The sequence below is a fragment of the Aplidium turbinatum genome, chromosome 9 (genome assembly GCF_918807975.1).
Source record: "Aplidium turbinatum chromosome 9, kaAplTurb1.1, whole genome shotgun sequence".
NCBI classification, from domain to species: Eukaryota; Metazoa; Chordata; class Ascidiacea; order Aplousobranchia; family Polyclinidae; genus Aplidium; species Aplidium turbinatum.
In genome coordinates this window covers 17,438,155-17,466,147 of record NC_137480.1, presented here as the reverse complement: position 1 = coordinate 17,466,147, position 27,993 = coordinate 17,438,155, and the positions used below count along the sequence as shown (strand labels likewise).

Sequence of the window (27,993 nt, the reverse complement as noted above, 5' to 3'; positions counted from 1 at the left end):
GATCATTCGTATAACTACAAAATAGGCCTGGCCATCACGCGATCCGTTATATTGCTTGAAAACTATCTTCAGTATTGTTTATTTATCAGCAAAATGCACAAACTATTCTGAACAATAAGGTAGTCTTAAATTTTTATAGCAACACTAAACAAATAGCAGAATGTAGCCAAGAGGCAAAGTTCAGAAAGAACAAAATACATAGCTGAAGCATGGGTGTAGCCATGAGGGCAATCTCCACCTCAAAATTCCATCTTGCCTCCCCCCCCCAAAAAAAATATTTTGATACTATTGTAATTCATGTTGAATGACGTTTGCTCCCCCAACAGTTATTTTGCTCCCCTAAAAATTTGTTTCGATTTGAGTTACTGCGCTGAAGGGGGTTTCTCTTCGTTTGAACCTTCGAGTCACATAAATGTTGTAAAAGACATGTGCACTGTTGCTTATTTTTCTCACATCAGGAATAATAAAAGGATAAACTCTTGGTCCTAGAAGCTCAGACAACTAGGACCAATTAATGCACCATGTTGTAAAAGTTATGAGACAATCGATTCTACACTTTGAGAATATCTTTGTTCTTTATGATTTTTTTCTTAGAGGTCTTACAACAAAAGAAATCATATCATAATTTCTTGGTTAGCTGCATCAAGCTGTTCATCGAGATTTGTTTCTACTTCTGGCGCAATTTCTTCATTGATAGAAGCAGATGTTTCAGAAAAAGATGTAATAGATGCATCTGTAAGATTTTCTGTTTCATCAGTGTATTTTTCATTACTTTTAGAATCTAAAGATACTTCGGATTTGGGGTCGTTTACGAATTGATTTGATTGGTAGCCACCCAGTTCATTGCGAACATCATTTGTCATCATTAAATCTTCTTCTGCAGGTTTTGAAAGGGATTCTTCTACAACCTCAGCAAATACCTCTTGTTCATTCTCGCCAGGATCTTCTTCGTCCAATTCAATAATTTGATTTGGATTATCACCAATACTCCTCATGACTATCTCTCCTGGCCTTCTGGAATTGGTCTCTTCAAAGTTCCATTTCAACTGACTGGATGTGGCAAGGTGAAACTTGTGAGTTTTCTTTGAACCCGCCAAGGAAGCATTCTAGAAAACAAAATTACGGTGTATTTCATAAGGTTGTTGTAAGTTTGCGCTCTTTGGATATATTTAGATGGACTGTTGATAAAAACCTGGATCGAAATCGAATTCAAATGATATAATAATACAATAGACTGTATATAATAATCCTGTATATCTACTGTAGGCCAGTTACAAAAATACAGATTTCTTTGTTCAAGTCTGGAGAAACCTGAAGTCCATACTTAGCATAAAGATAAGATAAACCTAAGATGCAAAGTACTGATTTCTGGAACAACTAAAAGGTACGGTACTTTAAATATTAATAAGAAGATTCATAGAAATATACATTTTTATTAAGATTTTCTTTTTAGTTGCAGTCAATTTATATTTCATTGATGTTAAAAAACTATGTTTACATTTTTGTCTCTTCTGCTTTTCTGTTCATTGACCATTCTTGATTCAAGATCCCTCATTCTTACGGATTTAGCTTCATTCCTCCTCGAACCAGGGACCTTTCTTCGACTGGCTGTAGCATGCTTTTCTACTTTCTTCAGCGTAAAGTCCAAGTAGCCACTCTGTCGAAAACCCGATTAAAGGTGGTACAAGGAGTTGTTTCAATAAACAATATGTTCTTAATTTTGTGCTAAACGAAATTTTATTACTTTATCTGACAAACGTGTTGAATGGAGGCAGTAATACAAGCCAATATTGTGGTGGTGTAGAGTTCGATTTTTGATTTAAAACCTTGTAGAAGTAAACACTCTGTTGGTTGAAAATATCCTACCAAAGCAAATTCTACCAAATCCTACCTGTGATGCTATTTCTTCTTCGTCATGGTAGTTGATTTGTTTATCCTCTTTAACAAACGCCACATTATCTTCCCCTTTTGTGTATTTAGGCTTCACAACCGGTTTGATGTCTCTACAAATGAAAAAGTTAAGTAGAAATCTACACGTTCATATTGAAGCACAATGCGAGAAGACGTTTGTTTTTACAGAACATAAGAAGAACATGTTTTCTTACTTTTTTAAGGACTTTGAACGTTTCTTTTTCTCCATGCTCTTCATGCGCTTTAACTTTTTATATTTCTTTTGCTTTTTTTTCTTATCAGTTTTTTCTATTTCTCTGTGAATTGTAACACAAGTCATCTTAAATTCTACAAAAAATACTGATACTATTTTACATGGTTATAGGCGAATTCTTCGTAAACAATTCTTCGTAAAGCAATTCTTCGTAAGCAATTCTTCGTAAAACAATTGTTCGTAAACAGTTGTTGGTGAAATGAAATCCGTAAAAGAATTTTTTGTAAAGCATTTCTTCGTATACATCAAATCTCCATTGCATGCACGAATAAATGCTTTGGGAAGAATTGTTTTACAAAGAATTAACTTTACGAAGAATTGTTTTACGAAAAATTGCTTACGAAGAATTGCTTTACGAAGAACTGTTTACGAAGAAAACGTCGGACACCATTTTACATGGTTTTCGTTCATCTTTGGCCACAAGCACTCACTGAGTTTTTTCTTCATTTGCTTCATCATTTTCAGGAGCTCTTAGATCGGTACCACCTTTGCCTCGGTCTTGTTCCTTTTTCTTTCCATATTCTCTCTTTTCTACAACGTAGTCAATCTTTTCCTTACCTAGCAACTGTTGGAATATCGGGTTGACAGACGAACGATGCTCAAACGGTTGCAAGTCGTGGGTAAGTCTGTAACAAATTTGATTTGTGTCCTCAGTATTTATGTCAAAAGTTTATCTGCATGACACGGTACAAAGATGATCGTTTTAAACATAGCTTAAAGATACGCTTTTATCGTTGCAGTTTACGTTACGTGTTTATATGTTATAGTTTCGAAGTTTATAAAATGAAATGACGAATTAGCAAGAACGTTTTTTAGATTAGATATCGCCGTGCGAAAGGAGACCCAGCCATCAAGTCCTAAACTGTTGTGTAACCTACTTCTTTTATGGCCGTCGACGTAAGGTACAGTACGACGATATGCTAAAGTCAATAGGCTATGTTCCAAACAGCTTTATTAGTTTCATCGGTTAACGCAACTGGCTTTATCAAGAGGTAAAGATAAATAAATTGCAGGCTGTGTTTTAGACCTAAATGGAACACCGAAGAAGCAATTTGATCGATAAAATAAACTACAACTATATACTATGTTATTCAAATCTCACTTTAATTCATTAGATGATACTTTGGGTAGTTCTTTTTTCACTGACAGCACAGTCAACGCCACAGAATTACCAGATTTCACAACCATTCCAATTGCATCACCATGGGACGTATCTGTAAAAAAGGAACCATTGGTGTCTCTTTCTTGCTACATTCTTCACTCAACTAGCAGTATTGTAACTCTACCTACAGTATAATTACATTATTATCATAAGAATTTTTTTTTCAGAGCGTAAAGCTAAATGGTACCGGGCTACAACTTAATGAATCACAGCACATATATCAAATACTTCTATTTGGTACGGTGTCCGACGTTTTTTTCGTAAACAGTTTTTCGTAAAACAATTGTTCGTAAGCAATTGTTCGTAAAATCAATTCTTCGTAAAGCAATTCTTCGTAAAGCAATTCTTCGGGCATGCAATTGACCGTAATACTAATTGTTCGTAAACAAATGTTCATAAAAGTTAGGCTACAGCTTTAAAAAAAAAACAGTTACAACTGTTTACGAACAATCAATTAGGGTAGCCTATATGCTATAGAGATGTGCTAAATGTGCTTAAAGACGTGCTGTACCTGTAGAGTGTAGACGAGCAGACAGAGTGTAGAGTCCCTGATTCAGAATGGCATTACAGTTTGTGAGCAGCGAAAAAGGAAAGCCAAACTTTTGTATAGTGGCCAGCTTGCGTGGAATTGCACACAATACTTCATACTAAACTTGGCTCGTGGACAATTTGTACGAAGTTACTCAAAGTAGTATTGGTAGTGTAAGCAAAGAATTGCTAAACACAGACAATTGTTGTATTCCAATAAATAACAAAAAATGCGCTTTTTCATTGTGCTTATTTCTTTGTGTCGTCGTAACTTGGTTATTCAGGAAAATTTGCATTACGCACCTTCATCGGAAATTGCAAGACAAACCTTGCTGTTGCGAAAATTTTTTCACGAACAATTCACCTATCACCTGTTTACGAACAATTCACCTATACGAAGAATTGATGTATACGAAGAATTGCTTTACGAAGAATTGCTTTACGAAGAATTGATTTTACGAACAATTGTTTACGAACAATTGCTTTACGAACAACTGTTTACGAACAATTCACCTATAGCATTTAATAGATATTTTGTACTCATCCCTCACACAAGCTCAAAAAAAAGCAGAGAAACACGATTCTTTATCAGAAAACTTCAATTTCTTTACTGCACGTTGACACTTTTTCTGTGGAATGTAAACCAACACAAACTATAATAGGATATTATCTACTGCTTGCAGAAACAAACCTTTTACAGACTCTCCATTTATTTCCAATAACCTGTCTCCCATGTGCAAGCCAGACTCTTCAGAAGAACTTGACGTTTGAACAAATTCAATGTACAGTCCTCTGCCATCTTCTTGAATACAGAAACCAAACGATCCTTGTTTTTTGACAATCTGTAAAAGGAACTGCTTTAGTCTATTGCAGTAACAATGCGAACAGACAAACAATTGAAGACGAAAGTAAAACACAGTATTGGTGTTATCAAGTTGTTACAAAACCTTGTACATTCAAATTTTATATTAATTAGATTGGTCTGAAACAGCTTCTGTTGAACTCATAGCGTCCAAGATTTACTTAACTTCTGCAAGCCATAGCCCTAAGAAAGGGCCGTAGGCATTTCTCTCCCGAACAGCGTACTGTTTATAGCCATTTGAGAGGTCAAATGGCTATAGTTGAAGAGGCGTCTGACCGCGATCGATGGCATGCCTTCAAGTGTCTTGCCAAAGACACAGCCACATGCTCTTGAGCGGTGTCGAACTGGCGCCCTTTCGAACGTCTAACCATGACTCTCACCACTGGGCTAATGCATTACTTTCAAGTTACATTTTTATAGCCATTTATTTTATTTCTAGAAATTCATTGTGAAATATCATGTTAAAGAAAATTTATTTACAAATCACCCTTGACATTATTTGGCAACCATCTTATTTAAATTGTTTTATTATTCCTAGTTCTACAAATAAAACTTTTAGTGCATAATTCGCAACACATAAGCCACGGAACTGCAATGCAAGAAGTTTTGCAAACGTGCTATTTTTCCTTCGAACAGAGATTTTCCAAAGAAAATGCCAGTGGTCTGGTTTGTTTTTAGAATCTTTATCCTCTGACTGACAAAGCCTTGATATGATATTCCTGATAGTTTTGTATACTTGTAGAGGCTCTTGACGCAGGGCCGGTAACCGAGATCGACAGGGTGGTTTCCAATTGTTAAAGTGTTGTTGCCGTGGAATTATTCCATCCATCAAGTGCCGCTGAATGGAGAGCAGCTTTAGAATGCGTCGCTCAAGCTCACACCCCGAGAGTCGAACCAGCGCCCGCTTGATCTTGGAGCTTCTTCGCTCACAAAGTCACGCACTAACCAACTGAGCTATTGGGACAGACTCACGTGACATGTTCGAGGTACTGCGATATCTTTGACGTCATCTGTTCTCACGCTTTGCACGTTCAACCTTACTACACCGCCACTATCACGAACACGGGACACAGCAGTTTCGTGGCTTTCACTTTCTACATTTTCATCATTGATCTAAAATAAAGATAAAAAATTAAAGATTTTTTGAAATATACATAGAAACGCAAATAAAGTGTGTCTTTTTGCTGCCTTTCCAAGTGCCCTACCTGAATTAGACGGTCACCAATTTTCAGTCCTGCTTTATCAGCCGTCGATCCAATTGTAACGTCTTCGATGTAATGTCCATTCTCATCAAACCAAAGGTAAAAGCCAAACGAACCGCTTTCTTTCTTGATTTCAACGTCATGTGGTGCTTGCGATTCTAAAAAATTCACTTTAATAACCATCAAATATCATGTTCAAACTTTTCTTGTTTTAAAGATTTTAAATTTTTTTATGCGACGTTCCCAATGAGTCATAACCTTGTTAATGTAAATAATGTATGTGCAATGAAACAATCAGAGTTTTATTCTTCAAAAACATTGTGCCTTGTTTCATACAAAGATACCTTTAATTTCAATAATCTACTAAACTTTTCAAAGTAGCCCCCATCATAGTATTGGAATTGCAGCTAGTAAAGAGTGCAAGTAAAAAGTAGGCTACACAAGCATGTTATGGACAATGAAATAGTCTGTTCTTACATGTTGTAGAGATCCCGTTTTTCGTCACAAAACAAGTTTAATGTACGATACACGCAATTACAATGCAACCTAACTGCTGTAAAACGGAACCGAAAATATTAAAAGTCGAATCCATTCCTTCTATCTTATAATTAAGTGCCACTGTAATCTTTGGTATAACAAGACAAAATATCACATCATTAACTAATTCCGAGACCAAAACTATGCAGACCACACTAAAGAGTGGAGAGCTAATGACAGTGGATTTATCAAAACAGTCGAAAGATCGTAAGTATCGCTTGCCTCCTTCATATTCAATGCAAAGTTTGACAACATTCTTTCCGTTGCCATGGATACGAATCATCACTTGTTCGTGTTCTTCGTTTTCGACATTTACGTCGTTAACCTGAAGAAAATGAGCATTTAAATAAACTCGAGCTATTTTTTTTCTTGTTTCTATTTCAATAGCGGCGCTGGCAGCGCTGTCCAAGTCTCATCTGCAGGGCAGTTGAGAGGGTACTTTGGCCCGGTACCAATGAGATCCTCGGGCCCTGAATTGCAGACACATATAAAAACACACTACGGTGTAGTAGCCAAAGAATACGCGGTGGTTTCTTCAAGTTTCCCGACCCCTTGGAAAGGTTACAGGCCCCTGAAATAATTTCGGACCTGGATCTAAACGTACCATCTGGCCCGCCCTATTAACGCCACTGCTCATTTGTACCTTCATTTAGCCGGAACTGTGATTTCTTCACAGCTTCTTCTGCTACCCATGTTGCTATTACTGTTTATGTAAGCTATTTCAATGTGTCTACGGGAGGTCTACTGTTGTAAATGATTTTTTCCAAATACGTTGCAATGTGCAGTTCTACATATTTGTTATAGCCTACGCTTGCTTTGAAGCAAAAAAGAAATTTATACTACTAATGCTATTGTCATTGACTTGTATTTTCCTATTAAATCGTTTCTCTAGTTTCTAAAGTGAGTTGGCTAAGCCTAGCATTCAAAAGCCGAAAGTGTCAGATAAAAAATTTAAGCACAAAGACTTTTATTATTTAATTAATCTTGAAAAACATTTTATCTGAACGAAGATTATGTTTCTGATCATCTTACTTTTATGATGCGATCTCCATCTCTAACTCCAGCCATGTCAGCCGGTCCACCTTTGCCAACCCAATGCACAACGTGTCCGCATTGTGAATCACTTTCATCCATAAATGAGTTGGAGTAAGCGAGATGAAATCCGTATCCATCGTCTGATTTTTCTTTTTTCAATGTTACTTCATGTGTTATCTTTTTGGTGACTTTTTTTGAAATTTTGCTAGATGAAGTTGCTCTTTGAGGTGTGTCTGTAGAAGCGAAAACAAATGACTGAAAAACCGACGGCCAAAATATTTTCCATGAGAATTTCATTGTACTGTATGTTTGTCACTAACATATGTAAGCCTAGATGAAGACAAGGCTTCTTTGAAGCAAAATAAAGAGAGAGCGAGAGAAACCAAAATATTTTCCATGAGAATTTCATTGTATGTTTGTCACTAACATATGTAAGCCTGGATGAAGACAAGGCTTCTTTGAAGCTAAATAAAGAGAGAGCGAGAGAAACCAAAATATTTTCCATGAGAATTTCATTGTATGTTTTTCACTAACATATGTAAGCCTGGATGAAGACCAGGCTTCTTTAAAGTAAAATAAAGCGACAGCGAGAGAGAGAGAGCGGGAGAGCGGGAGAGAGCGAGAAAGAGCAAGAGAGAGCAAGAGAGAGCGAAAGAGAGCGAGAGAAAGAGCAAGAGAGAGGGAGAGAGAAAGATAGAGATACTAACGTATCAGCAACGAAAAAAAGAAGTAGACCTTTCATCTTTTCCAATACAGGCCTGCCAGCACGCTGATAAACGGAGAAAAGTGGAAAAGCTTTGTGTCTAAAAGCACGTGTCAGAAATTTGCAATACACTTAAAGTTTACCTGTACATATGCTTCAGTTATAAACTTATAACAAAACCTGTAAAGGAAAAAAACCTTTCACCGACCTGGCTCCACTTCCGTTTCTCCGGAAAATTTATTTTCCGCTTTCCGTGCACACACGTCGATGTTGTTTTTCTTGCAATAAGCAAATGTTTTGGCATCAACAGCTAATAACGTTGCAAAGTTTACGCAAGCCTTGATTCGATAGAACACATCTTCATGGGTGTCTTTTTCAACGTTAACTCCATTTATTTCAATAAGACGATCTCCACAACGCAAGCCTGTATTTATTACAAAATTCATATGAAATAAAGACCTAACGATGTACCGTACGCCGTTCAGCAATTGTGATGTAAGACATTAAAAGTAAAGCAATAAACATTTTGATACAAGGGAGTAGGGTGCACAGCCTGTATATCAAACGCTTTCCGACCATGCTATAATTTCATTAAAAGACAATATTGATGTAAATTTATGTAAAATAATCTAATCTATCTCCTCATTTTTTTTACAAAACAATATAGAAACTTCTTTGTGCTGACCTTTATATTTTAGGCCATTAATAAAAGCAATACACACTAAGTATATCACCCATAATTCTCTGCATAAAGTTTGCAGACCTATTGCATTCCAACTTAATAACAAGTTTCATACCTGCATTGTCGGCTGGGCTGCCAACTGTGACATCTTGAACATAGTGTCCGTTCTCATCATACCACAAGTAAAAGCCATAACCACCTTTGCCTTTCGTAATACGGAAGAGGAAAGGTCGACCTTGCACACCAAACTGATCGGATCTTTCATCAATGACAGTAAAAGAAATTGTATTTCCACTTTCTCGAATACGAGACACAACCTACAACGCATCACCACATAAAACAATTGAATATGATTGATTCTGCTCCTTACGTTTTAGAAATGATGGCTGAAAAATGATACAAACGGTGTGTTGAATAAATCTAATATTAGAGTAGATTTTCTTTTGTTGAGATACGGTACTCTTCTCTTTTCCCGAAGGACAAATTTTTGAAAGCTTAGAGTAGGCTAGAAGTGCAAATCAGGTTAGAGTAGTTACATCCAGTGCTAGCCTACTAACAGCAACATAAATATCCCTAAACTTGGTTAATCAATTACCGACCTCATCGTGGTCCATTCCCTCAACCCGCTCGCCATTGATGCACAATATTCTATCTTCATTCATCAACCCAGCAAGATCAGCAGGACCTTCTTTAGCAACTCTGAAAAAGAAAGCAAGAGAGATTTTTAGACATCCAATTATGCAAGTAGGTCCAAGGATTTCATATAGGCTACTTTGAAAAGTACTATGTAGCAAAAAAGCACAACAAAGACATTGTAAGAGAGATCTTCAAATGCATGATTCTGAACTTTAATATATTTCTTAGTTCTGTTTTATTTTTGCGTTTTTCTTGCATCATATGATGTTAACCAACACAATTTAATTAATTATTCTCCTAAATGTTCCTTGCTGTTAAAATCATTTCAGTGGCGTGTTTTACTCTTCAGCGGTTCGTTGTTTTGTGTTCTTTTGTACTGTATTGTTTCTTGTTGAATTAAATGGTAGCGATTTTAAGTTGGTGAAAGCTTTACAAATAAAGTAGTCTGTAGTTTAACGACACGAACAAACTGTTAATTTTTAAATAATTGCATCCTCGAAAAGTAAAACTGCCTCTTCCAATTGAAGAGTCCAGGTGCAAAACGATCAAACTACCAAAACCACCTTTTCGAGTAAACTGAAAATTAAGTTTGAGATTGATTGTTTCGTGGCTAAACCCTGTTATTTTAAAGCCTTATTTTGAGAGATTTTGATCGTTTTGCCGCAAAAAAAAGCTGCTACATAAAACTTTCGATGTCAACACAACGGGAGATGGCAAAATTTAAAAATCACAAATAATGAAGTTTGATCGTTATGCACCTGAACTCTTCAATTCCAGAATTTCCACAGTCTCCCCTATTTGAGCATAATCACCCTTTGTTGAAAAGCGATGCGTTATATTAATACATATTCAAAGTACATGGGCAGCACAGACATTAACGCGAAGCTGCTAAATGACTACTCATGTTCTTTGGCTTAAGTAAGTTTGGCACACCCAGGTATGTAAACAAGTAATGTAATAATTTAACCAAAATTAACAATATGGAAAAAGCTAAGCATCTGATTAAGTACCAGTGATGGTAGGCTACTGTGCATAACACACAAAGAAATACAGCATGAAACTCGATTTGTTCTAAATTAGTTTAAGCTAGGCCGTTTGTATACAGGGGCGCCGGAAGCGGGGGGGGCAGGGGGGAGGATGCCCCCCTGCCCTCAATTTGTCTGCAGATGGAGGGGCAGGGGGGGCAATGGTGCCCTTTTAAAGTCATGTAAGCTACTGCACATTTTGCAATATAACAATTTCTGCTATTCGCTTTTAGCCTAATTATAATCTTTCATTTTTGCTTCAAAGTAATATTTACGGCACAAAATTTTGCAACACAGTAGGCTACAGGCCTTAAAACTCGTTTTTTTTTCGGCAGCCATCGTCAGGGCCTCCGAGAGAAGTCAGCACTGGTCGGGAAACAATACGAAAAATGGGCCCCATAGGCTAATATTTTTTAGCAAATATACAACTAATTTGTATCTTGCGTTGCATGTTCGTGTTAAGCTGAAATTAACCTACTTTCCTCTGCATGAAAAGAACTTCGTTCAATGTAAAAATCATCAATAATCACTGGATTACACTGGCAGCAAAAATGCCATTGAGGCAAACTATTTTGTCTAGAAAGCTTTGTAAACACACAATAGGCCTAAAGGACAAAGAAAATAGTTCAACCAAGCATTTAATTTAGGAGTGTCCAAACTTTTTCCCACGCGAGCCAGATTTGATAATAAGTGTTCGGCTGTTCGCGGGCCAACAGCCACAATAATTTTTCTGAAAACTGCAAGTTGAATTTATATGATTTTTGTGTGTCTGCAGGCCAAAAATAACACATTGTACAACAACAGGCGCGGGCCATGCAAAAACGTCTTGTGAGCCGGGGTTGGCCCGCGGGCCGGACTTTGGACATCCCTGATTTAATTGAACCCTTTCTAGACTTTTTGCAATGCAAAGTTACGGATCACAGCATCAAATGATAAAAATTTGCGACATCTGAATTGATGCACAACATATATAGTTAGGCTTTTCAATCGGTTTTGAGTCATTGGCCTACTGGAGCGCAAACAATTCTTTACAAATTTCAGTAATTGCTAAAACCACGTTCTTAAAGCGCAACCGTTGGAGGTAGGCTAGCTACCGGAACACAAAAAAAAATCATAACAAAACTACTTGGAAAAACCTTTCGAAATATGGTGCGGTTCATTTTGGTTTGCAGCTAAAGTTTGCTGTGTGGCTTTCTGTCAAAAGTACCAACTCATCCAAAATGTCTTGAAAAATGTCATTGTTGTAGGTAGCCTACAAATAGTTTAAATTTGTCCCACATGCCCGCAACTGCACAACAGACATACGATGAAATTTTCATGGAACTTCAAACTCATCGACGATATGTTTGAGTTTGTCGATAGCCTACATTTGTCAATTCCAACAACTATCGAATCCTTTGCAATATACGGTAGAATACATTTCCTTCGAATGATTCAGCTAGTTAAGTGGAGTTATAAAAGCGTTCTGTCCTCAGGAAAAGAAAATCATTTTCTTTGTAAATTTAGTATAATTGCCACTGCAACTTTAGCTTGCGAGTAGTAGCTTACTCTTCTCAGCTTTCCCTTACTTAGATTACATCTTCCTTTAATTTCATTAAATTCATCAGTGAATCTTGTTTAGGACCGTAATCCACATAATGCAAAGCAGTCACAAATTTAAAACTGATAGTTGTAGGCTACTTTAGCATTGACTCAGCTTCCGATCAAGCTCTTGGTTCCAACTTGATGCATTTAAGAAACGTCTTTAGCTTCAATTGCAAAAGGGTAATGTAAAGCATTGGGTTTGACTGCACCACGCCTTGATTACCCTCTCGAAGTCAATTTTCTTTGCAAGATGAAAAGACAGCTTTTTTTAGATTTTTCAGAATTTTTCCTTTGACTGGGCTATAACTGTAAAGATGCCACAAGCTTACAGATAATCAATTACTCCAAAAATGATAAGATATTTGAACAACGCTGTCTGTAGTGTAGGCAACATTATGAATTCCAACTAGATTTAGCCTAAGCAACAACATCCATAAACAAAAAACTCAAATATAGAAAAAACTCTACCTTCCAAAATCACATCATGAGAAGCATGACCACCAAAAGGCTACTTGACCACACGAAAACAGAAGATATTTTAACTATGACAAAATTACATCCAATTGCAGCAATAATAAAATCAAAAGTTTTAAAACTGTTCGGCCACACTAAAAGATCACAATTCGGAATCAGCAAAGTTTGCACAGAAGGAAAAGTAGAAGAAAAAAGAAAACGTGGCAGACAATCAAAACAATGGCAAGACAATATCCAATCATGGACCGGACTCAACTTGGCGACACTGGGCGAGCTGGCTCAAAATCGCCACTCTTGGAAGCAAATAATTCATGTTGATGCGCAATCTGCTGCAGGCGGAGACGATGACTGATGATGATGATGACCCATAAACAAAAAATATACAGAATTTACTTTCTTAAATCGTGCTTGGACTGATACCTTTAACTTTCCCAGATAACTTATGTTGAATACAACTTCTTATGCCTGGCCAACGCAGATTATGAAGTCAAGGTTCAGTTGTCAAGCAAAAATAGTTTCCGCTTAGCTAAAACAGCACCAGTTTTCAAGTTGAAACTATCAATACAATCGAAACCGCTCAGTGATACAGAAATCATTTCAGCTTCAGATTTTACGTCTTGAAGCTGTTCAACATTGCCTACCTTAACACGAAAATGATTTGTTCTTGATGAGAAGCATCGAGACTCTCGAGAGTGACATTTACAATGACTGAGAAATACTTGGAACTACGCACTTCCAAGGGCGGATCTACCGAGTGGGCCTGATTGGTACAGGCCCACCCAGATTGACAGTGGGCCCACCCAAAATCAGATTCATGAAAAAAAAACATATTAATGTTTAATACTAGAACAACCAAGTGGCACTGAATTGTCTGCGGCATCACTATTTCACATCATTTGTAAGAGATATTCGGTAACACTAAGTTTTTGTGTGCTGGCCCGCCGTTGCATTATTGGTAAAGACCCACCAAGATATTTCCTAGGCCCACCCATAAATTACGTTCTGAATCCGCCACTGCGCACTTCATTTAAGAATTTGTTGATTATTTAGTTGGTACATTTTTACTTTAATACTAAAAATGGGCCCCCCTCAAAAGTGCAAAAACAAAAAACTACTCGTTTTACCTTTACAATGTTTTGCTAGGGGGGAAACTAGCCCGACTTCCCCCCCCTCTCGGAGCCACTGGCCATCGTGGCCTACCGGGTGCTCCTTCTCGGCGGCCAAATCTGCGTGCTTGGAGACCAAAGTACAAAAAAATAACGATAGCACAAGTAAATAGAATTAAACTTGCAACAATGCTAAAATGATCACTTAGCGTTGTTGAAGTCTGGGCCTGGGCGACGTCCTACAATAGAATCGTTGCACCACGCAATAGATTGTAATCCAGTACTGCAGGACTATCTAACGACACTCGCACGAGTGTCTCCAATGTGGCTGATTTTAAAGAAGTTGGCCACTCCCCTAGAATTCTTTTTAGCAACGAAAAACAACTTTCGACATGTGTTGGCGATGACGGCAAGGTAATAAAATAAGTATTTCAATTATGTGAAGGACATTACTGAAAGAAGCATAATTTTTGCACATTATGATCCAAAATGTTTTCTCCTCGGATGTCAACTAACCTAGTTCTCCTTTTTAACAACGCTTCAATGTCCGACAACATCGAATTGACATAAAAACGACAATATTGCCAGCCGATGTAAATTAGCACTTTGGATTAAGACTTTGTTAAAATAAACGTCGGGAATTACAAACAAGACTTATAGCTGGTGATCGCAGATGGATATATTCCATCAATATTCCCTCACAATGCAACAGTGGCGATTATGACGCGCTGACCTAATTTTGCGCCACTCTTTGATACTACATATTTTCCACAGTTAATCCACGATCATTCTATTGCAAAATTAAATAATTGGCTAGAAGAGACCGGCGGCCAAACTTGGCCGATTGAGGAGGTAGCACCGGCGGTCATTCAAGCACTACTTAGCGGCCATGGCTGCAGGCTGCTTTAAGGCTTGACAGTAGGTTACATCATGATAACATAGCATAATGCCCTTCTTTGTATACCGGACACAAGTAGGCTATCATTACTCAATACATAGTGAGCTAATAGATTAGCATTATCGCTATGTCGTATTTTAAAACTTGAAAAAAAATTGGCCTTTTAGTAAACAAAAGTGCCCTTTTTTCGTAATCTTGCCCCCCCCCCCAGTCAAAAATCGTTCCGACGCCCCTGTTTGTATAATATGTATTGTATGTATGTTTCTTTGAAACATTTCCGTTATTGCCACCAAAATAGCTTGCCTTCTTATAATTTGCCCATTTCTATCTCTATCCACTGCCAGAAAGAAGCCGTGTTCCTCTTCTTCTGACTTGTGTAGAATACATTGGCGAGGAGCTCCAGGGACCAACGGAGATTGGATTTCACCTTTCAAATAAACATCAAATAAAACAATGAAACTGTGTGAATCAGGAGTTGTAAAGGATAGACCATCGGCTCAAGGGCGTAATTGGGGGACAAAGGGAAAATTGCCCCCAACATTTAAAATTAACATTTCACCCTCTGTTACGCATTATTTGATAAAGTTTTACTGTTGATTTAGGCTAAAAACACTCTCAGAATGTGGTGCAATTTTACAGTATTTTTTAATTTTTTTGGGGGAGGCCCCAGACCCCTTGGGTGCTTCGCTTTTTCCCAGTCATTGCATGTGTAGCGGTCCAGAAGTGACCAGGGCTGTCAAATATTTTATTATTATTTTAAAATTAGTTAAATTTCTAACCCTTCAAAAAGTTACAGTGACAATTTTTAGCATTGATTAATTTTAACTGAAAAATAATAAATTAGTTTGAAAGCAACAAGTCAATTCAACTTAATTTCAAAATTTTCAATTTTTCATTTTTTGCAGACGTGTCTGGCAGCTCTTGTCACTTCTGGTCTTGACAGTCACTTTTGGACTGCTACTCTGCTGTAGCAGTCCAGAAGTTACTGCTATTGCAAGGAAACATGCTGTTTGGTTTGGTTTGAGAAAATTTGCTTTGTTACTTTCATCTTATTTTTGTTGAGTCTTCTGCAACCATCACATCTGGCAACCTTCGTTTGGTCAGTTCTGGATTGTGTATACGCGGTCTGAAGGTTACGGTAATTCTGAACCGCAGTAACTCCTGAACCGTTACACCGGACTCACTAACATCACATGTGCAATGATAGCCAACTTATTTCTCCCCCTACGAATATTAGTGCTTGTTTCGCTGCTGCCTCGGCCCATAGAGGCTCATACAACGACGATCAAATGGAATCGTCACCGTAATATGCTGCGAGTAGGCTACCGTACCATTAGTATTGAGCAATCCCATTTTATTTCAAAGGAAACTTTGAAAGAAAAAAATTCTACAATAATAAAGCTGTTGCTGTAACTTACAGTATTTGGATAATTACCTCGAAGAGACATGCCGCTTGCAAACGATGCGAAGCTTTTAGTTTCAGCCATAGAAATTGAATCAGCCATGCTGAGAGTGGGTGCGCGCGAGTGGTAAGATTCGCTGTCTGAGCCAGCGTCCTGTGGCACGAACACAGGCTCTTCTGGAATTGATATGGCGTCATAATCGATGTCGTCCATGCCCTGAAGTTAGAAAATAGAAACTAGAAATTGAAGAAACTAAAATCATAGACTCAGACACTATAGAGCCCAGACAGCCACTATCTGGTAAAGATCTGGTAAGATCCGATTTAGTAAAGATCTGGAGCAGATAAAGTTGCTGCCTGGGAGAATTTTAGCCTACTTGATTTACAATACGCCTACTTGAATAGCAATACGCGCTTGGTTCAATTTGACCTTAACCCAAGGCTTCTCAAATTTTTTTTTGTGCGCCCCGATTTCAGAAAATGATTTTGTATGCAATCCCTTGGTGAGCAGATTCCAATGTCCCGTAACATAGACTTACCCACTTTAGGGGTATTTTTGATTTGTTTGACAATCTAAAAAATACAATTTTCGACCCTGTTTGGGTTCGCCACCATACTTTGGCCAAACCAGCCTTAACCTATCTATAAAGATGTCCTTTTTGGCATTGACTATAGCCACTGTCATGGGTATTGTTATTATTCACTAAACTGATAGCTTACTATTTAATCAGAAAGCAAACCTAAAGTTCAGGTTTGTGCAAGATAAATATGACTCACACCATGATGCATTATGCGGAGTCATTACTTCAAAACACCTCTTGCATTTTTACTGGCCTAAAAAGCTGTCATATTGCTGAGACCGACTTACCGTATTTTTAAATTCAACAATTTGTTTGTAATGCTTTGATGACTTGTGGTCTATCACCAGCAATACGACTTCACTCTCGCACGCCCTTAGTCGGTGAAGTACATCCTCATGCGAGTGACGATCCACATTGACTCCATTCATTTGCACCACTCTGTCTCCAACCTTCAGAAATCGCAGATATTACCTACTACTATCATCTCAAACATCACATACTATATCTAATCAGTGGCGGATCGAGAGGGGGGCAGCGCCTCCCCTAAAACACAAAAAAGTGCCCAAGTTCATTCACAATGCATTGCAAGGTTGGATTAACGTAGACCTGCACTTTATTATGTTTTGTTAAAATCACTCCCTTCCCCATAAGGCTACTTGGTGAATCCGCTTTTATATCTACCAGATGTAATCATAAAAGTGATTTCCTTCTGACCTTTAATCCAGCTCTTTCAGCTGGCCCACCAAAAGACACCTCTTCGACGTAGTGACCGTCTTTGGTTGAATTGTAATCAACACAAAAACCAAACGCGCCGCGTTCTTTGAAAATACGACAAAGGCGGGGCTTGTTCCTGTAACAAGATTTTTTTTTTATTTATAAGCAACAGCATAACATTCAATAACAAACTTCAGAAAAGTGCAGCTTATTCTATAGTTAGTTCATTAAACGAATAACAGCCTTGTAGATGTTGGAGGTAAACAGAATAATGTTTCAATTACAATGCTTAAAAACAAAAACAAAAATTAAACTTTTTTTTACTTTTTTACAAACTAAATAAACAAAAATAACCGTTTGTAAACTTTGTCATAATCTTCATCCACAACAATGATATGAGCGGCACTTTTACTTAAACCAATGGCTTCTATCAGTCTTTGATGGGGTTCATATTCAACGTTTTGACCGTTCACTTCCACGATGCGATCGCCGATTCTTAAGCCTGCTCGGTCGGCAGCACCCCCACAGTCTACCCAGCGTATCACCTGTATTAATAACAAAATCATTTTCAGGTAAAATTATAGCTATATGAACCATAGAGAAATAAAACATAGTAACTTTAGCGGGTTTAGCATACTTTATTTCACACAAAATATAACATAATTAAATAAAATAAACTCAAACGTTTTCGACACGTACGTGTGTCCTCATCAGGAATTAAATCTGCAATACATAAAATGAAAAATCGTAAGATAAATTTGACTATGCACTGTAACTGTAACGACACTCTGGACTGAAAGCACAAACTAAACAAATGATACGAGAATGATTGCGAGTAAATTATGCGGTGGGAAACAGATCACGTGAGGTGTAGACTACAGGCATTGGACAAAACAATTAGAACACACACAAAAGGAACGATGAGCCACAGGCGAATAACTGCCGGTTGAGAGATGGATTGTTAAGTTTGATTCTTAAGGCTTCCATGATCTTAGTCTGAAAATCAGATCTGCCTCGAGAGATGATTTTAAATTGGTCGATCGAGACATTGTCAGTGCACGTTTCACAAGAGGCGATGTGCTGGGCTTATTTAATTATGTTATATTTTGTGTGAAATAAAGTATGCTAAACCCGCTAAAGTTACTATGTTTTATTTCTCTATGGTTCAACAAAGCAAACTCTCTACCAAAGCTTTATTATAGCTATATCTCAACCAGAAAAAAGCACCACGTTTTACAGGAAGCAATATAAGATTAATAACTTGAAGCAAAAAACATTAAATCTTTAAAAATAGTGATTAAATTTTAGTATTAAAACGGTAGATTTATTGAAAAACTTCAAATTCTCAACCAGAAAAAAGCATCACGTTTTAAAGGAGGCAATATAAGATTAATAACTGGAAGCAAAAAACCTTAAATCTTAAAAACAGTGGTTAAATTTTAGAAAGTTGGTTTTAAAACGGTAGATTTATTGAAAAACTTCAAATTTTTTACCACATGATAGGCCTATCTCACATGTATCTAAACACGTAATTCTATGATTTCTTGAAATTCTAACTTAGTGAATAGTTGAGCACAGTAAACAGAATATTCAAATCTTATGTTTAGCGAAAAGCATACAAGTAGGCTACTGCCTACTTGTCCAATTCTCGAATTATCAATGACCACATATAATCCGAATTCTTCTTTTTGCTTTTTTGCAAGTCTACAATATCGTGGTTTCACATCTTTTCGTCCTTTTCGTTTTGCTGCACAATAAATATCTAAATGATTAAAATTTGTCAACTACATTGATTATATTTAAAACTAGTCAATTGTTTATTTTTGTTAAAAAGTACCTTGGTTCACTTTTGCGTTCGAACAAAGTTTTGAATTATAAATCTTGTATGTTTCATATTTTTCATCACTGCTTGTTCATTGCTAATATTTACCTTTAGGAGTAGCAACTTTGCCACCAGCTCTTTCTGTGAAGTATTGATCGTCCAAAGAAGCTGTTACAGTCACTGCCTTCTTTCTATATGCAAAATTTTTGATTAAAAAAATTTAGATAAATGACTTCATATATTTTTGGCATGAAATTGAGTGAGTGGTGATCCACTGTGAGAAAAACTGATCTAAATCAAACATTACCTGAAAAATCCGTCAGTTTTCGAATCCACCACCAACAGGTAAACCACGGAACCACTCATGCGTATCCTTTTCACAACTTCGCTTGATTTTTCTCTTTCAATATTGACACCGTTCACTTCAACTATTCTGTCTCCAATTTTAAGGCCTTCAAAAAATATAAGTATAGAGTCTTGTTACACTCTTTATCAAGTAAGTAGGCTACACTCTATACTCCTACATGCATGCGTTGCATAACTAATAAGTTGTTCTTACAGTAGCCTATATTGAAGGCAAATAAGGTCATATAACCTGCATTTTGGCCAGACCCATTTGGAGTCAAGTCTTCAATATATTCCCCTTTTCTGTCTTCGAGATACAAGAGGCTGAATCCAAAACCAGAATCAAGTTTCTCTACTTTGCACAAACGAGGTTTGTATTCCAACTCTCCCTGAGTCGCTCCTGCGCAAAAAAAGCTTTCTGTAACAAAACCTCCAAGTTTCATCACTATGGAAGTTTTAAGGAGTAGGCTATCTGGGTATATTTACCTTCAACGTTCCTTAGATTGATGGCAACTCTGTGATCTTCATACAAAGCGCTGGTAATTGCGTCGACCACAACTAAACGAAGTTCTTTTGTGGCCATGGCAAAAGTGTATTCGATTTCTTCAGCACTTGCAAATTGTGTCATGAGCCCATTCATCTGAAACAAGACAATATGTATTCTTCGGATTGAAGATTCAGGTATGCAAAATAAGGCTCATGTTTTCGATAAAACACTTTATTTCGATAATTATCACTAGCTATGAAGTTTTTTTTTTTTTCATTTTTTATTCCCAAACGTTTTTGTTTTTACTCAAGATAAATTCTCAAAATTTTACTTCAAATTTTATCAGCTTACTTCAATGACATGAGAGCCGGTAGTCAGGCCTGCGAAATCTGCGCAGGAATCCGGTTCTATTGAAACAACCACATGACATTTCCGGACTTCATCGAACATGATCAAAAACCCAAAATTTCCATCTTCAGCGTGCCTCACAATGCGGTACATTTTGGGATACGGAAGCTCTAACAATAAATTTGTCAAAAAAAACTGTAAGTTTTGAAGGTAAAATCACAATGCATAATGTTTTCGTCATATAAATAAACTAAAATTATCAACTTTTTGGTTTCGTTATACTCCTTAGTCTTACTTAATTAATTAATTATTGACGTAACGATATCCCATATGTGAGAGAAAAGGAAAACACAATTTATAAAATATGAATGACCGTACAACCAGCTTCTATTCCACAACACTACATCGTTCACATCACAGCATTCACATTAACACCAATGCAAAAATATTGGTGGTGGCTTAAAATGCCAATGGTTAAAACACATTCCACCATATTAAAAAAGTTGCAGTCTATTCTAACCTCCAAAGAAAGCGAGGGATTTCCCAAAGTCATCTGTTCCACGCAAGCTGATTGCATCACTTGCTGAGCTATAAATGATGCAATAAAATATTAATACATTGCGTGTAGTTTTTCCAAGTTTTGGTAGCGAAATAAAAAGTTATTAGGCTACTTTGAAGCATTTTCGTTGAACTATGAAGATCGATGAATGTCAGATGATAGACTAACTTCTGTTTCAAAAGTTCTGTTTTGACCGACTAGAGATTATTCATTCTGATTGTTTAAAAGGTTTCAATGGTTAAAACAACAACATTTGTAACCTAAAATATAACCAAATATTCACCCGATCAATCCCGATTCTTCGTCTCCGAAGTCATCGTCATCATCGTAATCGTATCGACCCCGACGAACTTTTACAGAGTTTCAAATACATGAATTAGGTGTTTGGCAGAAAAACATGAAGAAGACGTGATTCCACAAAAAAAAAAACAACTTTATGAAGTATTTTCGCTGACATGTTAACGAAATACAAAAAAGGTAATTAGCCGTGAAATAAAATACTTTTCAAAACGAATCGTGACCCGCATTTGCTTTTCTTTTTTCAGATAAATTAACAGCAGCAGCAACTCGTAAATTACCCTTCTAATCTACATTACTTCTATACAAGCCAACTTTTGTCATGAGGCTAACAGCTTGTACAATTCCGAATTTTAATAACACTTACACAAATATACCAGATAAAACATGGCTGGTATCAGTTCTCCAAGTTCCAGGCACAATGCAATTGCAACACAAAACCAAACTGGCCAATCATTTAAAAGCCAACGAACGTGTTCAGTGATCTTTTTCAGGCATCCCTGCAGATAAACAACTCGTTAGCCTCCATTGCTTAGGCCTACAAGTTGAAAAAAATTGCTTTCTGATTTTTTGTAATCAGTGTCGGCTGCTGAGTTGTCGAGCAGTTATCATTTTTCTGACTACGCACTTCCACAGCAAAGATGTGATTGTGTTTCGATAAGCCAGCAACATGTAGCAAAATGAACACGAATATTAGCTCAATTGCCTTCCCGTTGACTTGATTGAAACCGTTTCTAGCACTTCTTGTAACGTTCATCTGATGAACGTTGCAAGATGAACGTTGCAACTAGTGCTAGAAACGATAATTGTCTTGATGAACACCCAAACTTTTCAGTATTCAGTTTGATTGAAACCTTCAAATTCTGGCACAAACCTGAATAAGAGAAAACTCGTAGCCCTACCCACTATCGCTACAGCTACAATACGCCAAAAAAGCGGCGCTCCCGCTACTCGTTAACATTTGAGAAAAGTAGTGCGCAACTTCTCCAACTACTCGGATCAAAAATAGCAGCGCGCCCTCCAGCTTCCGTTGACGTCGCTATATTAGAATCTGGATTGGAAGCCAAACGCTAGGCCTCATCTTGGCAGCAAACAGGATGGCCAGGGCGGTTTTAAAGCCAATTTTAACTTTGACATTTTGATACATTTTTAGCGTTTTTTTTTTTAAATTTATTTCAGCATTGTAAATAGTTTAATAAACTTTGTTTTATCAATGCGTAGTAGCCTATTTACAAAACATCAGGTTTGAAAAGGCAACTAGGCCTATTCCCGCATCTTGATGATGCTTTTCATGATATTGCATTTTGGGCTGAATTTGTCAACAGCATAATTACTTCCATAACCTAAAGTGTTGCAACCGTGCCATATTTTAATCTGAGAATCCACAGTATTAAAAAACGTCAAATTTCTAAAAGTTGACATTGAAACCGCCAATATGACAATCCTGTTTGCTAGCGTTTGGCTTCCACTCCAGATGGTATAAAAGTGACGGCCACGCCGTCCCTTCACGTGCTAGTTTTCTTTTGAGCTAACACTGGAAAAAGCTCGAATTCAAATACCTTGTGAAGTTAAAATGACCTTGAAAGTGAATGGCATCAACTTTCAGTAATTCGACCTCTAGCCTACAGCTTTAGTTTATAAGGAAAGCGATTTGCGAACTTAAATTTGGTCAGCTTGGTGCACTTTCAACTCTCTGGCTTTGTGTAATAGGATAACAACGATAAGATTTTTAATTTACAACGAAAACATAAACTTGGTTACTTCTGAATACACAGGCACAGTGTATCTGTCTGGGCTGAGGATGAGTTTTCCATTGCATGATTGAGGGATCTCTGTGACGTTCGGAAGTCTGTATTTGTAGTCTTTATAATTTCTCAAGCCGCAACACTCCATCTACAAAATAAGACTATTTCAGTAATTTCATTTTTTTAAAGTTAGATGGTCTCTGAGTTTTTATTCTGCCTCAGGCTTCATCGTGGATTAGCTCACCCAATGTTTACTGAACAAAAAGTTAAGAACATTTTTTTTTATCCAAAACAATGAAACATGTGATGCGTTTTATTTTGGTAGCTTTGAATAGGCAATATTAAACTATTTAATTTTTACGTATTATGTTTGCATATGAAGTAAAGGTTTTCTACAGTCAGGCTATCGGTTTTTCCAAACGAAGCGTTTTCACTGATTTTATTACGTTAATAAATGCGAAAAGGAAAAAGCAGATGTATTTAAAAACTTGTAGATATAATTCCTTGCATGCAACAAAAACTCAATCTTATCTTAAAGCAAAATCAACTCCAGTAATTGAACTTACAGAAGCCTGGACGTGGTCTACAAGTTCCGATTTTACCGGATCCCCTGTATGTTTGAGAAATGAGTTCGTGTACCATGTCCTTGATTCCATTATGATCTGATATTGCGTTAAAATGAAATAACGTTACATTCTGTTCATACTACACAAGCTGCAGAGTAAAAAAGAAACTTTTCCACCATTTTATCCATTCTCAACTTGTAACTATACTGTTTTTTGTGAATTGAGCATGTGATTGGGCTCTCATATAAATTCTACATCTTACATACAAACGAAATTATTTAACACGTTTGTATTGCAAGACATGTAACCGAGTCGTTCATATCAAGCATTGTTGTGGGTTTGACGCCTGCCAGAAGATATTTCATTTTCTAGATACATTTTATACATAATTTACTTATAGAAAGGCTTTCACTGTGATACAGCATTGATTAGCCTTAGCATATGCGGCCTAACCTTTAACTTTTTAGTGGTACTCTAGTCTACAAATACTATGTACATAATGTACAATACAGTAAGCTGTAATAAAATTAGAAAGCCGATTGTCATTCTTACTTTGTTATGATTCTGAATAAAGAAGACCAAGCCAATTACTTCAGCAACGAGCAATATTAGAGTGGCAAGGATGGACTGAAAATAATCACATTGAGTTTATTCACCAAGATATGAAGTTTTTAATTAGCTAACTTCATCTACAGTATAAGTATGGCTACTGATTCTATTGTGTTGGACAAAACGCTTCTTGTATTCTATATCATACATAGCCTATCTATTTGAAGTATATTTTTTGTACAGCCTGCAGGGCCTCCGAGAGAAAATAAGACTGATCGGAAAACAATACGAAAAATGGGCCAAAATTTTTGTTTATCAGGATAAATAAAAGCCACTAATTTGTATTCTGCGCTACATAATATGTTTTAAGCTGAACTTGGCCTACTTTTCTCATTGTGAAATTGATTTCCATGAAACCTTAGATTTTAACAACGTAATCGATATGAAAAAAACTTTCTTCAATTTGAAAATCAACAAAAATCACTCGACTTCACCATTTTGTCTGGAAAAAATTGTTGTAGGAATAGAGTCATATGGTTTGCACATCTCATAGGCGGTGCCTTTGGAATTTCAACAATTCTTTAAAAATGTCGTCACATGAGTATATTGCTCTATATCCGCCAATGAATTTGATTGATGGCTTGACAATCCTTGACCATGTGTTCGACGTGCTGAATGTTGGATTCGCAGTGTGGGCATCCAGGGCTGCTGAGAGTGCCCTCCCAATGTAGTGTTTGTGCAGTGCGGACGTGTGTGGTGATGATTCTGTTGGCTGATTCTGGCCTGTTTGTTGTGTGGAATCTTGAAAAAGCCGTTGTTGGATCGGTGATGACGTCTTCTCCCTTTGTCAAGTCCGCGTGCCCTTAGCTCATTGGTTTCAAATCACAATGCGAATTGGATTTATTGTAGTTGGTAATGTTGGTGTAGATAAAGAAAAAATTATAAGCACACAGCACAAGCAATGAAAATAGCTCAACAAAGCATTCAATCAACAGCTTGCAAATCTTTTTGCAACATAATAAATTTCGTTTGTATGATGGAGCTGGCGAAGCTGAGTTGTTGGAGCGTTCATTCCCCAGAAAAATTAAATTGTCCTTTTTTTTTAATTCATAGTTTATATTAACAACTTAAGCTTGCGAGTAGCCTACTCTTCCTAGATTTTCTCTAACTTTGATAACATTTTTCTTTAATTTCATTAAATTCATAAGTTGATTGTCCATTGAACAGTTCTTTATCGCTGTATGAGTAGGTTAGTCGAGTAAATTCGTTTAGGACTGTAATGCACATAATGTAGACAAGCGTAGATTTGAAACTGCTCCAATAGGTTGTTTGGATAATGAGACAGCTTTCTTTTGAATTTCCTATCTAACTGGGTTATAATTGAGAATGACACATGCTTACAGTCGAACAATTATTAAAAAATGATATGACACCTGAACAACATTGTAGCCTATACAGTATGAACTACAATTAGATTTAAGTAATAACCTCCACAAGCAGAAAATATTAGTTAGCTTTCCCCACTTTTCATTTGTAAATTGGTGCACTTTTATTTTAGTAGCAAAATTGGGCCCCCTCAAAAATAAAACAACAAAAATCTACTCGTTGTTCCTTTGCAATGTTGTGCTATAGGAAGGACAGTTGCGTGACTCTCTCCCCTCTTGGAGGCCCTGACAGCCTCTATCTTGTTTTAACTGACATTGCTTTATTTCATCTTTTTTGGAGTTTGTTTGCTTTCATTGCAGCGGAGACAAATTTAATTTGTTTGTATCAGGTTTGTGTTAGGGAAAAATTATGCAATAATTGAAAACTTTCTACAGCCAAACATACAAAAGATGGTTTGTTAAAATAAATTCTTTAAAATGTATCATTGCATTCATAAAAAAGTAGTAATAGCAGCAAACTAAAATTTATAATACAATAATACAAAAACACTCAACTCACCAACGCGATTAACATTTCACTTTTCATTTTGGCAGCACACATTCCAATGAAAGAAATAATTAGAAAGAGTATTCCTGCTACGAGTATCACAATTAGAGCTGAAAATGAAACGAATTTCACATAATTCACATAAACGAAATCACATAAACAAGACATTAAGAATCACTGTAAAGATTAAGTTCTTATAGGAATAAAATTAAAGTTTAATGCGAATTCAGATGCATTAGTGTTATGTTACTATTGCGTTGATGCGAAATACCATAGCTTGCATTTGCCAATCCTTGCCTCATTATATCAGAGCTGGCGAAATAAAGTTTGTTAACAGTTTTGGCTTTAAATAGCCTACACATAGCTCTTGCCAAACGTCTAAAAACTAACTAAAACTTGTAGAAATTTCTTTGAAAATTTGGTTTTGTCATTGCTAAAAACAGTTATTAGAATATGTAAAGCATTATACTTATGTTTTATACCCGTGTCAAGTATTCGAAAAGTTGAGTAGTATGTTGTTGTGGCATGGTCAATTGCCATGAGCCACACCGCGACACTCACAACGGCACATCCAGAAAACTGTTAAACAAAGGAAAGCAAGTTAAGTAGGTTTACGTTGGTAATAAATGTCGTCCTAATTCACAATGGATGTATATATACCTACTATACATGTAAAACCAACACAATGCGCTGTTCACAATTTTTTTAATTGGTCACAAAAACACCAAACGAAGGTGATGAATCAAACGTTTTCGCATTTCTTAGAGCCTTCATCACAAAATCGAAAAGGTTTAATTAATTTCTTTGTTTTTGTATTCAATTATAATAGGCTTGATGTTCACACTCTAATTTCTTAAAGAAGCAATACTTTGATGGCACAAGAAATCGTTACCCTGTCAACCACGATAGTATAGGCTGGTGTATGTGACTGGAAGTATGTACAAGTTATGTGAAACTACCACAAATAAGCTTCTACTGTAAAGAGGTTTTATCTGTCATATGAAATAAATTCTAGTAATCAAGCAATCTACCGATTCTTAGTCTTACCCAAAACAAAATATTGAAGATGACGACGAGGGTTCTTAACACTTTCCCATTAAACTTTGTGCTTGTACAAGGCTCACAGCATCTGTTACAAAGCGAAAGAATAGTCGAAATCGCAATGTTGCCAAGCAGGAAAGAAATATAAGGACAACATGATGCACAGCTGTAAAACTACTTCAGTAACTGCCTTTAATTCTACTAATATATTTAAGTTGCTTTGTAGCCTACCCCAGCCAATAAATCAGTTCTTTTTTACATTGATTCAACGTCTGCAGACGTTATAATAGGCCTTATAATGAACAGAATTGCTGACTGGGACTGTTCGGCCTCACCTCAAAGTTTTCTGATGTGGCCTTCAAGGAAACTTTAGGCCTAAAATTAAAGCAATGCAGCGATCGCGGTCAGGCATGCCATTTAACAATAAGATCAGCAATAATGAATGAAAGTTTAGGAAGGCTCATTTGCTTATGCATCATACTTATAAATACCTTAAAATAGGAACATAAGGTCTCATATCTGCAGATTCTTCGATGGAGTCTTTTTCAGACATCAGCTCGACTGCTCAAATGGAACATTGTAAAGATAACCTACATATTAAATCCCAGCTTCCTGAACTGTGTGGTGCAATAGTAGTGTCATAAAATGTACTGATGAGTTTCTGCAGAAACCGACCTGACAACAATTTGTAGTAATGGCGATTTAAATGATCTGTAGACAATATATATTCAAACCTTTAAACCACCCTGTTATACAAACCATCTGACCTACGTGAGGCAGAATATCTAACTGCTTGACATTATCGTCATTTTCACATATCTCCTTTCAAGTTCAAGCCTGAATCAACGTAGGCTATAGGAATATCTTAAGCTTGTTACATTATTTAAGATTTGTAAACTTGAACATCTTTATGAGAGCATGACGTCGTTGGTAATACCAAACATGGCAAGTCACAGCCTAAGGGTAGTTTGCTTTGTCACGTGACAGTTACTTAGAGAACTAGTTGG

The 27,993-nt window shown here is 36.7% G+C and overlaps 1 protein-coding gene across 1 annotated transcript; it reads right to left on the bottom strand.

The window, feature by feature from the left end:
- Positions 1–62: 62 nt before the first annotated feature.
- On the bottom strand, positions 63–27,594 carry LOC145777192 (uncharacterized). The gene is made up of 36 exons (XM_082588513.1): positions 27,478–27,594; positions 26,993–27,074; positions 26,428–26,524; positions 25,958–26,055; positions 24,017–24,091; positions 23,465–23,560; positions 22,915–23,046; positions 21,521–21,653; positions 21,140–21,206; positions 21,021–21,023; positions 20,818–20,885; positions 20,301–20,467; positions 19,949–20,102; positions 19,713–19,862; positions 19,425–19,569; positions 19,226–19,308; positions 18,933–19,042; positions 17,650–17,840; positions 17,296–17,431; positions 16,869–17,030; positions 16,034–16,217; positions 14,902–15,025; positions 9,475–9,574; positions 8,991–9,192; positions 8,402–8,617; positions 7,488–7,723; positions 6,678–6,780; positions 5,922–6,076; positions 5,689–5,829; positions 4,546–4,696; positions 3,267–3,378; positions 2,596–2,790; positions 2,106–2,207; positions 1,892–2,003; positions 1,499–1,657; positions 63–1,106 (listed from the first exon to the last, which is right to left on the bottom strand). Exons 1-36 carry the CDS (start codon positions 27,537–27,539, stop codon positions 615–617), a joined length of 4,995 nt encoding a protein of 1,664 aa, XP_082444639.1. The 5' UTR covers positions 27,540–27,594; the 3' UTR covers positions 63–614.
- Between the last annotated feature and the right edge of the window lie 399 nt (positions 27,595–27,993).

Bases quoted from the DNA above. Each gene is read 5' to 3' on its own strand.
- LOC145777192 (XM_082588513.1), bottom strand. From the start codon at position 27,539: ATGTCTGAAAAAGACTCCATCGAAGAATCTGCAGATATGAGACCTTAT. The intron at 19,309-19,424 runs GTAATGTTTGAT...TTTTGCATATAG, and splicing joins AAAACTGACGGATTTTTCAG to AAAGAAGGCAGTGACTGTAA. The intron at 6,077-6,677 runs GCAAGCGATACT...TGAATTTTTTAG, and splicing joins TTGCATTGAATATGAAGGAG to AATCGCAAGCACCACATGAC.